Source organism: Myotis nattereri (genome assembly GCF_964212035.1).
Source record: "Myotis nattereri genome assembly, chromosome: 15".
Classification (NCBI taxonomy): Eukaryota; Metazoa; Chordata; class Mammalia; order Chiroptera; family Vespertilionidae; genus Myotis; species Myotis nattereri.
The window spans coordinates 26,609,257-26,621,305 of NC_138090.1; the positions used below are offsets into that span (position 1 = coordinate 26,609,257).

The 12,049-nt window shown below is 51.3% G+C and overlaps 1 protein-coding gene across 1 annotated transcript in view; it reads left to right on the forward strand.

The window, feature by feature from the left end:
- The window catches only part of CRISPLD2 (cysteine rich secretory protein LCCL domain containing 2), a 63,881-nt gene that overhangs the window by 31,457 nt on the left and 20,375 nt on the right, over positions 1-12,049 (forward strand). Inside the window, exons 7-12 of the mRNA XM_081107969.1 lie at positions 4,312-4,446; positions 4,966-5,026; positions 7,795-7,861; positions 8,244-8,374; positions 9,999-10,042; positions 11,246-11,318. Of these exons, the coding sequence (XP_080964095.1) occupies positions 4,312-4,446; positions 4,966-5,026; positions 7,795-7,861; positions 8,244-8,374; positions 9,999-10,042; positions 11,246-11,318 (511 nt within the window). The remainder of the gene's footprint in view (positions 1-4,311; positions 4,447-4,965; positions 5,027-7,794; positions 7,862-8,243; positions 8,375-9,998; positions 10,043-11,245; positions 11,319-12,049) is intronic.

Consider the following 12,049-nt stretch of genomic DNA (forward strand, 5'->3'; position numbering starts at 1 on the left):
CTGTTTGCCGGGAGCTTCGAGCAGGAACATCGGCTGTTGGCTAATGGGGTCGGGGCGGGCTTCCCCGAGCAGGTGTCCTTAAGGAAGAAGGCGTAGCCAGTAATGAGAGAAGTGAAAGCGTTTCCGGCAGGGGAACAGCATGTGCAAGGGCCTGGAGGCATGAGGCAGCACGGTCTTGAGTTTACTCTTGTGTATGGCGTCAGCTGGTGGTCTAGTTTCACTTTTTTGCACATACCTGTCCAATTTTCCCAACACCATTTATTGAATAGACTATCTTTACCTCACTGTATATTCTTGCCTCCTTTGTCAAATATTAATTGACTATAAAGGTGTGGGTTTATTTCTGGGCTCTCTATTCTGTTCCATTGATCTACCCGTAAGCGTTTGCTAAATGGAATTTCTCCCGCTTCCCGTGTCCTCTCAGGCCATCCTCTGTCTCCACGCGCCTGTCTTTGGTGAACTGTTCCCTGATCTGCCCCCTCTGCTCCCTGGATTTGTGGGCCAGGCATGGGTTTTAGAGGCTGGCAACCTGCTCTAAGAATACCAACCCCACCCATCCCAGTGGTGGGGCCCTGGGCAGGTGGTCTCTCTGAGCCTCAGGCTTCCTGTCTGAAAAGAGGGTTGTGGTGTCAACCCCGGGGGCCTGGAGGACAAGGAGAAGAATAGGAGAAGAATGCAGGCTGAGGGCAACAGGCAGGCATGTCAGGTCCCGTCTCCACAGTCCTATTCAGGCAGGCCCGGGGACTGTGCTTGTAGTGTGATATAAAACAGACAACAAACAAGGAATTAAACACAAACAGCTAGACTGTGATGCTGGTTCACGCACCAAATGAAGCCTCCAGCACCCAGTCACCCACAGGGGTCGAGTCTCCATCAGATTTGGGGGTTGTAAGGAAGGATGCCCATTGGGGCTCCTCCCGAGTCCCCCACGGTGAGGGGCTCGGTGTGCGCGGCCCAGAGCTGTCTGGATTCAGGTGGAGCAGGGTCTTGTTTACCGTCGCAGGCTGTGTGGGCTCAGGCGTACCACGTTCCTTCTTGGAGCCTCAGCTTTCCCATCTGTAACAGTGACAGTAAAGTCCTGTTAAATTTCAGCCAAAGCAAAGCAGAGAGTTGCTATTCGAATTTGCTGAGTGGCCTTCTCAAAGGTGAACTGATGCACAGTTCATCTCTGTGGGTGGGGGACCCCATTGTACCTTTACAGCATGCACCCGCCCCCCTTGGATGCCTGTGGACTAGAGTTGGAAACCCTTACCTCCTGTTCTCCCACAATTAAAGCAATGAGAAGGATGTGAATTGCTAGCACAACAACCTGCACATAGTCAGTGCTTTATAAACACAGGTGGTTAGCTCCTTGAAGAAGTGGGATATGTGATTATACTTATGCCTGCACGGTGTCCTTCATCCCCTGGTGAGGAATATTGGTCCTCTCCCAGCCTGGGGGTCTCATCCATCTCTGGAACCTGACAGATGCCTCCTCCTCCTTAGAAACACAGCTCTGGTGTCACACCTCCTCCAGGGAGCCTTCCCTGACTACACAGGCTGGCAGTGCACCTGCCTTCCTGCTCTTACTGCAGCCAGACTCTCCCTGAACCTTGACCACCTGTAGTTACAACTGCTGGTTCACACCAGTGCCTCCGGGGGCACGGAGCGGGCGTGTTCTTCACGCCATCTCACTTCAATACCCGCATCCCCAAGAGACCCAACTTCTAAGAACAAATATACACAACAATGCCTTAGATGCTGGTTCACCCACCCAGTGAAGCCCCCGTACTTGTTTCTTTATTTCTGGTGGAAAATTGCCAGCTTCACTCGGCAGGTGTGCCAGTTTTCCTAGCTAGCCATGCAGCAAGTCTCCTGTCAGGTGACTGACCTGCATAAGCTACTTATGGAGCGTGCACGGCAGGGCCTGGCCTATAATGGAGATGGAGCAGATTTAAGGACAGGCCTTAAGAGAGGTTTCTTCCCTCTCGCCTTGCCAGGTGTAGTGAAAAGGGTGTGGGCTTCAGGGAAAGGCAGTTTGACTCTCAGCTCTGTGAGCTTGGGCAGGTCCCTTAGCCTCTCTGAGCCTCGGTTTCTCTGCCTGTGGAATGAGGCTCATCACGTCTGTCGGGGCAGCGAGAGGAAGCTGTGAGGACACACTGGAAAAGGCCCGCGCTCAGGAAACATTAGCTGTTAGCGCTGTTATCACTCATCGACCGTAGTGGGCACCTGCAGAATGATGTAAGCAATGCTATGTGCCCCGAGACCCCAGGTCCGGGATGGACAGTGCGCACAGTAACCTGGCCGTGAACTCGGGCATGGAATTTCCCCAGGCCTGCGCGGGTCCACACAGGGGATCTTAATTAGGATGTGCTCAAATAGAGCCGGTCTTCTGGGCAAGCATTCCACTTTTCATGTGTGTGTCTGAGGGCGAGGACTGTCTGCCCATTTTCTTAAATAGTGAGCCCTCAAACGCTTTAGACTGCCTTACCAAACTATATTCGGCTGAATAAAGCCACGATTATGTGGTATAAAAACCCTAAAGGCCAGTGGAAGAAAACCCGGTTATTCTAGAGACAGCTCTGGCTTTCAGTGAAGGGCAAACCTGAGTAGCTACATTGACGGGAAGGCAGACCAGAGACAGTTGATCATGCCAAATGGCGTTGTAAACCTGGTGTCTTCATAAAGATTTCACCTAATAGCTCTTGGCTACAAATGGTACTTTCAGAATTCCCTTCCTAAATGTTTTTAAAGTCACTGGGAATATGTTCTTTTCAAAGGAATCCAGAGACAGAATTTTTTGGGGCCAGGGAGGGGCGGGGGTTAATGATCTTTCATTCAGCAAATTTTATTGAGCAACTACTATGTGCTGGGAGCTGAGTATCCAGAAGGCTGTGAAACAGGTTAGCTGTAGGCCTCAGGGAGCTCACAGCGGTAGGAAAGCAGGTGGTAGTGAAGTCACGGCTGTGAGCTAGCTGCCCAGAAGCAGCACTGGATGATCCCTGAGGGACCGGACTTGGGGCTCAAGATCACAGTTCACCTCCCAGCTTAAATCCCGTCCATTCTCTCAAGACTGGGTTCGCCTGGGGTGGAGGTTGAACAAAAGGGAATTGGCAGTGAAACAGAAGCAAAGAATTCCAGCCTCGAAAAGTATTGGAGAACCACTCATCGGCCCTTCATTCGATGTCCGCCCTTTGGAGAACAGAGGCCATTGCCCTTACGGAGAAGTGGTAACAAGGCTGAGGGATTGACGGGACTTGGATATTATTAATCCAATGACACAAAGACGTCTACGAGGGTGCTTCATTCCTCCTCCTTGAAGTCCTTCTTACCCAAACACATTTCTGTCGATTCTTTCATGGAGGGAGAGCAGGAGGCAAGCCTGGTCCACAGACATCCGAGGGGGACAGGGGCGCATGCGGTAAAGGTGCCACGGTCCCCAGCAGAGATGTGCAGCGGTTGATCTTTGAGGAGGCCATTCAGGCAAATGCAAATAGCAAACCTCTGCTGTGCTTTGGCTGAAATTTACGGTTTGGTAACCTGATGACAGGTTCTGGCCAGCAGTGAATAGCTGTCTTTTGTGATGAAGGCTAGAAGATAAATGAACTGATGTTTAGAAGAAATGTGATCTGTTCAGTTAATCAAAATGTCTTAAGATACGGTTGTCATGATCATTGTGGAGAAATAATAATGTTTGGATGGGGAAAAGATTGGGACCCAATGAACTCACTTTTTAAAAAAAAACAAGAGTCGGGTCTCTCAGGCTCATTCTACATGATGGGTGCAATGTCAGTGGGTAGCCACACCTCAGTGCAGGAAAGAAGTTGAGTTCAGTTAAGTGATCTTGGCTCACAGGGGCAGAGAAGGGAGCAGGATGTGCCGGAGATGAGGGGCAGTGGGCCCAAGGCCTTTGACACAAGTCTTCGTGCACCTTAATGGGTGTACAAATGAGGAAGGCCCTTCTCCCAGGGCCTCATAGGGGAGGCAGCTATGGTGTGGGGTCAGAGGAGGTACTTCCTTGGGCAAATGATGGTGCAGGAGGAGGCAGGACAGGAAACCATGGTGATAATCCAGGTGTGGAGCTGGGCCTCTCACCCTGCTCAGCCCCTGGGGCCAGAGCAGACACAGTGAGCAGGGCCTGTCCGTCTCACTCGCTGGCAGAATTCCACCTGGCCAGGTCTGTTCTGAAATGTAACTTTCTCTTTGCCACTGAAATGAGTCTTTGTCAAACTAAACCTCAAACAAGTTTAGGTTCCAAGTGTTGTTTTTGCAAAGTGCATTTTTGTTGAATCTCAGCATTTACTTTTTTCTCCTTCCATCTTCACTACGAAGAAGGGACTTACGTCCAAAAACCTGAAACAGACGAGATGAACGAGGTGGAGACAGCGCCCGTGACTGAAGGGAAACACGACTGGGTTCAGCCGAGGGTGGTCAGACCCAAGAAAACGTCCACCGTGAGCTACATGAGTGAGTCAGGCTCCCTCTCTGCCCTGGGTGCGCCCTGGAGCCGCCTCTGAAGGGGCCCGTTTGCTTTGGGGTGGGTGGGGGAGGGGAGCTGATGGGCTCAGAGGGCTCCAAGTCCACAAGCAGCAGGAGCAGGGTGGCCTGCAGCTTGCAGAAGTATAACTCTAAGGTGTTCCTAAAAAATGGTATTTTTAAGCCATTTCTAGGAGCTGTGCTTGAGTGACAGTTCCCCTCAGGCAGGTGTTTTAAGGTGAGACCTTATCCTTTCAAAGGGGACCTGGGCTGAAACTGGGTTCTGCCTGGAAGCGCCGGGCTCCCTAAGGGAGAGCACAGAACATGCAGGGCCTGTGAGCCCAGTCCTTCTCCACACACCAGCTCTGGGACTTGGATACCATTTGACTCTCTGAGACTCAATGTGCTCATCCATAAAATGGGGCAATAATACGAGGTGCTATGAGGAATGTCTGCAGTCTCATCCTCTTGGCTCCTGCAGTGATGACTATTTCTGCATTTCTCTCCTAGCCCAAGTTGTCAGGTGTGACACCAAGATGAAGGACAAGTGCAAGGGATCCACATGCAACAGGTGAGGCTGGGCGGGACCCCTCTCTCACTGCTCCTGCAGCCCCTGCTGCCGGCTACGGGTCACGTCATGGTCAGCCAGTGGGTGGCCACCCAAACCAAGCTGGATAGAAAATCACACACAAAAAAGATGGTATTCTCTACTTTTAGCAGCAACGGTGTGCTCCCAGGGTTGAGTGGGGAGGTAACTCAGCTTGCTCTGTGTCATAAATTCAGGTCCCTGTGAATGCCAACCTTTATTAAGGTAAGAGTGTGGCACACAAAGATGACCGGTTTCTGTCAGCCTAGACCAGAGTTCCTCAGCCTTGGCCCTACTGACCTTTAGGGCCGGATACTGCTCTGTGGCGGGGGCCCTGTGCAGTGGAGGAGGCTGAGCAGCACCCCTGGCCTCCGCCCACTGGAAGTCAGCACCTCTCTAGTTGTGATCCCCAAAAATGTCTCCAGAAATTGCCAACATCCCTCGAGGACAAGAGCACCCCTAATTGATAACCTTTGACCTAGACCAGTGGTTCTCAACCTTCTGGCCCTTTAAATACAGTTCCTCATGTGGTGACCCAACCATAAAATTATTTTCGTTGCTACTTCATAACTGTAATGTTGCTACTGTTATGAATCGTAATGTAAATATCTGATATGCAGGATGGTCTTAGGTGACCCCTGTGAAAGGGTCGTTCGACCGCCAAAGGGGTCGCGACCCACAGGCTGAGAACCACTGACCTAGACGATTGGCCCAAGCTCTGGGTCTCCTCCCGCGGGGACATATATTCTAGATCTGTTTCACCCCTCGTCGGGAGGATGTGTTCAAAGTACAGATGCTCGGCCTTATTGTCTCAAAAGGAATTTGCAAGCTGCAGAAATGCCAGACTTGTACATGGCTCATGTGCTGCAGACGTGACAATCTTGACCAACGTTTTTGTGTTACTGGGGACTCCATCATGCCCCTGTGTGAGGGGGCCACACGGTGGCCCAGAGTCCTGTGCACGGAGGATCACGCTGGGGTGGTGTTAGGATGTGCGGGCGGCAGCTCCTTGGCCATCGGTGGCTCCCGCAGGCCTGCTGCGGAGGCCCCGCTGGAGGGAGAGCTGCCAGTGTGGCCCCGGGAAGTGGAATGCATTCATCTGGCAGATGGAGTCATCAGGTACCGCCCACTCGGATGCTGAAGGACGTCTCCCAAGAAGAAGGAGTTTGGTTTGGGCAGTGCCGCGGGGCTGCACTTTCTGGCAGCAAATGGCCAACAGGTGCAGCGGCCTCACGCAGCTCAGGTTCACGGCTGGAAAACCACGGCCTCGGTAGAGGGGTCCTTCCTCGGCTTCCTCTGGACGCTGGCACTCACTCATCTAAAGCCGAATCGCGTCATGTAACGCGCACGCTGAGAAGAGAAGGCGCGGGTTCCGTTTGATGCCGCAGGGACTGGGACGTGGGTGCGCTAGAGCGCGTGGCTCCGCCTTGGGCAGGCGTGTCAGGAAACGGGCTTTAGCAACCCAGGATGAGGCCGTTCAGGAGGCTCAGACCTCGTGCCTTGAGCAGCTGGTGCGGGCCAGCAAGTGCTGCAGAAGCCAGCCGTCCATGTGTTGGTGAGACGAGCAAGATGTGGCAATGGTGGTGGTGCAACCATCCCCTGCAGTGTTGGGGACATTTGCACATCTCCCTGTGTGCTGGGCGACTCACAGCGTCGGCGAGGGGTATCCACTCCCATACTCATGGCTCTAGGATGCTAGGAACGCTCTGGATTGTCCCATCATGACAATGGGACTTCTGTCCCACAAGCTCATGATGACAGCATCACGCCCGCGTGCTCAGTGGGGAAAAATGCCAGGGTTTAAAAAGTATCCCTTGTGAGGTAGCATCGAAAGAGTCCCCGATGGGAGCCTCCCGGGCAGGGAGAGGCAAGGGTCTGTCCACACCACGATTCTTCGAGACCTCCGGTCAAGAAGCATAGCTCACCCCCACCTGTGCACACCAGTGTTCCCAGTGTCCCAGTGTCTGGCCTAGAAGCTGTCCCACCATCTGGCACATCCTGTTTCTGGACCTGGTGCTTTTATAAAAATAACATTTACTGGGCTTATTTTCTGACTTTAAAAAGGATTCTTGTTCACTGCAAGTAACTCAGGAGAACAACCACAATAACAAAGTAGAAAGAAAAAAACAGTGTCCAGAATCTCCCAGGACTGGCAGCGGCTCGACGTAGTTCCAGCCTTCTCCCAGGCACCGACTCGCTCATGCTGCTTAGGAGATCTCGTGTGTTATTGCTTTCACATGAGTTCCCAAAGTCAGTGCGTTCTCTAGGGCAGTGATTCTCACCCTTGGCTGCACATTAGAATCACCTGGGAATCTTTTTAAAATCCTGATTTCTGGGCCTCACCCTCCGGAAATTCTGTTTCTTTGTTACTAATGTTGTGGCTCCACCCCATAACAAAGAAACAGAATTTCCGGAGGATGAGGCCCAGAAATCAGGATTTTAAAAAGATTCCCAGGTGATTCTAATGTGCAGCCAAGGTTGAGAACCACTGATAGTCACATCTCTGTCTTAAACACAAATGTTGATGAAGCACCTGAAAGCAGTCGTTAAGAAGGTCAAACCGAATCTGTAATTGTGTTCACGTGACTATCAACCTCAGCTTGGGCGACCTGGGACTTGCCAGAAAACAATGGATTCCACATCACCGGAGCGTTTCTGCGTGTGGTGACAGAGCTGCTGAAGAAAACAGGGATCACTGCAGGGTGATGCGGAGTCGTGTTCACCTGTGGAAATCGCTTCCTTTCTCCCGCCAGGTACCAGTGCCCAGCAGGCTGCTTGAGCAACAAGGCGAAGGTCTTCGGAACTCTCTTTTATGAAAGTGTAAGTGGCCAGTTTTTCTTTAAATGGCTTGCTGCCGTGTGTTTTTAAAGAAGGTTGGTGGTTTTCAGGGGAAAAGGTTTCCCTTCCCCGCCTTTGTCCGACCTTCGTTTGCAGAGATGATCTGTGAGTATTTGTGGGCCCACAAACTGGTGTAGCCGCTTTGGGGCACTGGGGCCAACCCTCGGGAAGCCCTGTGTCCGTGTAGACGCCCCGTTAACATGGCGTTAACGGGGCAAAGACGCACGTGTTCTGGAGAGAGGCAGGAGTCGGAGGTGGGGTGAGCTTCAGCCCGACTGGTTGGCTTCTTGTGGGTTGAAGACAAGCATCTTGGGGACGGCCGACCAGGATCACTTCCGGGCACTCACGGTCTTCCCCTCCGCAGTCGTCCAGCATATGCCGGGCCGCCATTCACTACGGGATCCTGGACAACAAAGGAGGCCTGGTGGACATCACCAGGAACGGGCGGGTCCCCTTTTTCGTCAAGTCTGAGAGAAATGGCATGGAGTCTTTGAGGTAACGATTCTTACAACGTTTTCTGGTTATAAAAGTATTGTTGAGAGATGACCTTAACCCATGACTCGGAACTCGCCCATAGGCAGCTCAGCATATTTTCACTCCGGTAGTGGGTGCCCCCTCCCTCTCTCTCCCTCTCTCGTTTGGTTGGGTTTCGGCTTCCGCTTTGCCTTTCTTCCTTGTCCCCAAGAACCATCAGGCACCTTATCACTAACAGTTGTTGGTATCTTTGCGTTTATAGGCTAATTCTGGATTAGCACTTTTTCTTCCCAAGAATGAGGCTTTTCAGTTTTTAAACATATACTTACTTTTTTTTTTCACGATAATGTTTCTCACATAAGGTATGTGGCTGGTGGATGGGCCAGACAGTCCTTGGCTATTCTGACTTTTTGGGGCTCGGCGAGGAGGCCATGTGTTGACCTCTATGGAACAAGAGGCTAGTGACCTGGGACCATAAAGCCCAATAGAGGTCATGGGGTCAAACAGACTTGGCTCTGCTTCTTCCCTGTGCATGACCTTGGGCGGTTTCTTCATCTCTTTTGGGTGGCCGCACCCTCCTTTGTAAATGAGGACCATGGCAGGCCCCAGGGCTAACACCCACTAATCCACGATGGCACAGCGTGTCAGGGCCTAGCCCAGCGTCTGTGACAAGGAAGCACCGAGCAAATGCTCCGTGATTGTTCAAGGCAGCATGTCCCCTGCGAATTGTGAGGTCACGCTGAGCGTTTCAAAAATGACAGGAGACATCCTCTCTGAAAGGTCCAGCTCTTCAAGGGGTGTCCGAGTACCCCCTCTCCATCTTAGCTAAGGACCTAGGGTTATGTAAACAAAAAAAAAGAGCAAGGAATTGTCAGCCAAAGCCAAGGAGGTGCTGATGGAGATGCCAGTTGGGCGACCTCATGAGGAGTCTCAGTGCAGGCTGTGGGCGTGGCCAGGCTCAGATCCTGCTTGCCTGGGACGCTTGTCCTAGAGCCACCTCTGGCTCAATGCCCAGCTTTGCACCTAAAACGGGCTCTTCACATTTTAGACTTCAGGGAATGTGCGAAATCAACATAAAGCAAATTAAAGCTTTATTTTTACTAGCTTCTCATTGCAATGCAGCATGTCCTTCCGTTATGAACGTTGGTCCCTAACCAGACTAGGTTAGCAGCACTGGCGACTCTCCCAGTGGTGGACGCGGACTTGCTGCAGACATCGCAAAGCAGTCTCTGCGTCCTTACGCTGAAATGACGGCAGTTAGAGGCCCCCCTCTAAACTGTTCTTCATGCGTTCATAACACGTGTGGCTATTACTCTAATGCTAATTTGTTTTAACCGTTTGATAATGATATTAATAATAACTGATTTTCCTTTAGTCTTTTCCGTTTATCGTCTGCATTTTAAAACTGCCACTCTGAGCAGGGGTGCATGGGCTCCTTCGGGCTGCCTGAGGGGTCCTTGCCCCAGAGAAGTTAATGAGCTGTGTTCGGAAAGTTCATTCTAGATCCTGCTCTAGGTGTTCTCAGGGCCTTCAGGCTGGTGGGGGCTAAGTAGGGAAATGAAACATTGAAGCTGTAAATAAAATAAACGTGGGAGCAAGCGTACAAGCCATTCTGTTTGCATTTACCGAATGTTTCCTTCTATAGCAAATACAAGGCATCCAGCTCATTCACGGTGTCGAAAGTGAAAGGTAAGCTGGTGGCTTTTTTTTTTTTTTTTTTAATGTGACCATAATACATGGGTTATCTTGGGTTTCTCTGGAAATGTCATTCCCCTCCGTTATGGATTTAATGTCTATCCTGCCTGCTACTAATGCTGTTCTCAGGAATCGGTCCTCTAACTAATTCCTAAACATATCTGAACTTGGCATTGGCCCCAGAGAGCTAAATCAGAAGCACAGGCTTGGCATTCCGGCTGAATGTCACAGAAACACCAACACCTGGATCTGGAGTAGCTAATAGGTTGCGTAGGGAGGATCAGTTTCTATTGCTTGATAGTGACTACTTATTCCTAGAGCATTGTGTTGAGATGGATGCTAGGGCCTCATTCTGGGCTCAGCAGAAAACAGAGCTTGATAGATTAGTAATGTCTGCCATGGACAAGAGAGGGAAACGTGGAGTACGTTCATTTGGTTGGATGGGATGCATCCATGGGAGAGCATGCTTTTTAGTCACGACCTCCTTCAGACCAAATCCTGCTGTTTATGGAAATAAAGTTTTATTGGCACACAGCCATGCCCGTTCATTTATGCATCGTCTATGTGTGGTTTCTTTGCAGCATAGGTCATAGGGCTCACCAAGCTGGAAATATTTACTCTCTGGTCTTTTAAGCAAGAGTTTACCCAGCTCTGGACTAGATGGGGACATGCTGTCAGACACAGCAGGTGGTCAGTATTAGAACCACTTTCTTACATCTGTTGTTTAAACATGTGACTTCGCAGAAAAGAGTCCCTGGCCTCCTTTGAAACAGCTCTAGGCCCAGGAATTGGAAACCTGGATTCTCATCCATGTCCTGCGAGGTCTCAGCTTTTCTGAGCCTCCGTTTCCTCTTATAATTACAATAATACCTGCCACGGGGATCCAACACGATGAAGTAGGGGAAAGGTTTCAAAATCGAAAAGCACTCTGCCAACGAGAAGTGTAGTCGATCCACGGAGAAGCTATTGCGGTGGTAGCATCCCTGGCCAGTAAACACGTTCAGGCATGGGCTTGTCTCATCCCTTGAGTGGTCTCGGGTGGAGTGCCAGGAGCGCTGGGGCTTAGCACCTGTTCTCACCCAGCTCTATTGGAGGGCTCAGTGAACCCCTAGGACCCAGGTGTCATTTCAAAGGCGGGTGACCCGAGGCCCAGGCTAGCTCTTGACCTGACCGTCTCCTGATGGCTCCTGTCCACAGTGCAAGACCTGGACTGCTACACCACCGTCGCTCAGCTCTGCCCATTTGAGAAGCCAGGGACCCACTGCCCGAGGTAAGGCCCACTGGCATCTGGGTTTGCAAACATGGGGCCTGAGAGAAGGTGCCGTACTGGGTTGGGGGTCATCTCCTGGCAGTGAAGTACAGTGGAGATCCGGATATGGCCCTTGAATGCGTATGCCCAGGAAAGCAGTCCATTCGTGTTCAAAGCCAAGGGCCACTCGACCTTCCCTGGCACCGCTGGTTCTCAACCCTGGTTGCACATTGGAATAGTCTGAGAGGCATTTGACGCACAGATTCCCGGGGACCCTACCCTGACCACTGAGAGCTGGATCTCTGGGATGGCCCAGCCAGGGACCAGCCTTGTTAGACGCTACTGGCTGAGCTCAGTGGGCAGCTGGTCCCAGACTCAGTTCTGGGAACTTAGCTGTCCATTTGCTGCTCCTCCCCTCATTGGTCGGAGTGCTCACACATGTAGAAGTGACTTCATTTGCCACATGGCTCCTCCCAAGCCCCTCAGGCCGACCTGGAGATTTGTCACTGTGACCTCTTAGATCAGTCTAGAACTCTGCAGGCTGCATGCTGCTGGTCCATTTCAATCAGCTCTTTGATTCTTCTGCCGGAGCTGTGATATTTTCTCTGCCTCAATTTAGAAACAGCTTATGAAAACCCAGTTTGGGGGGTATGATTTGCACACAATAAAACTCACCCACTATAAGTTTACAGTTCAACGTGTTTTGATAAATGCACAGTCGTGCAGCCCTGGCCACAATCGAGACAGAAAGT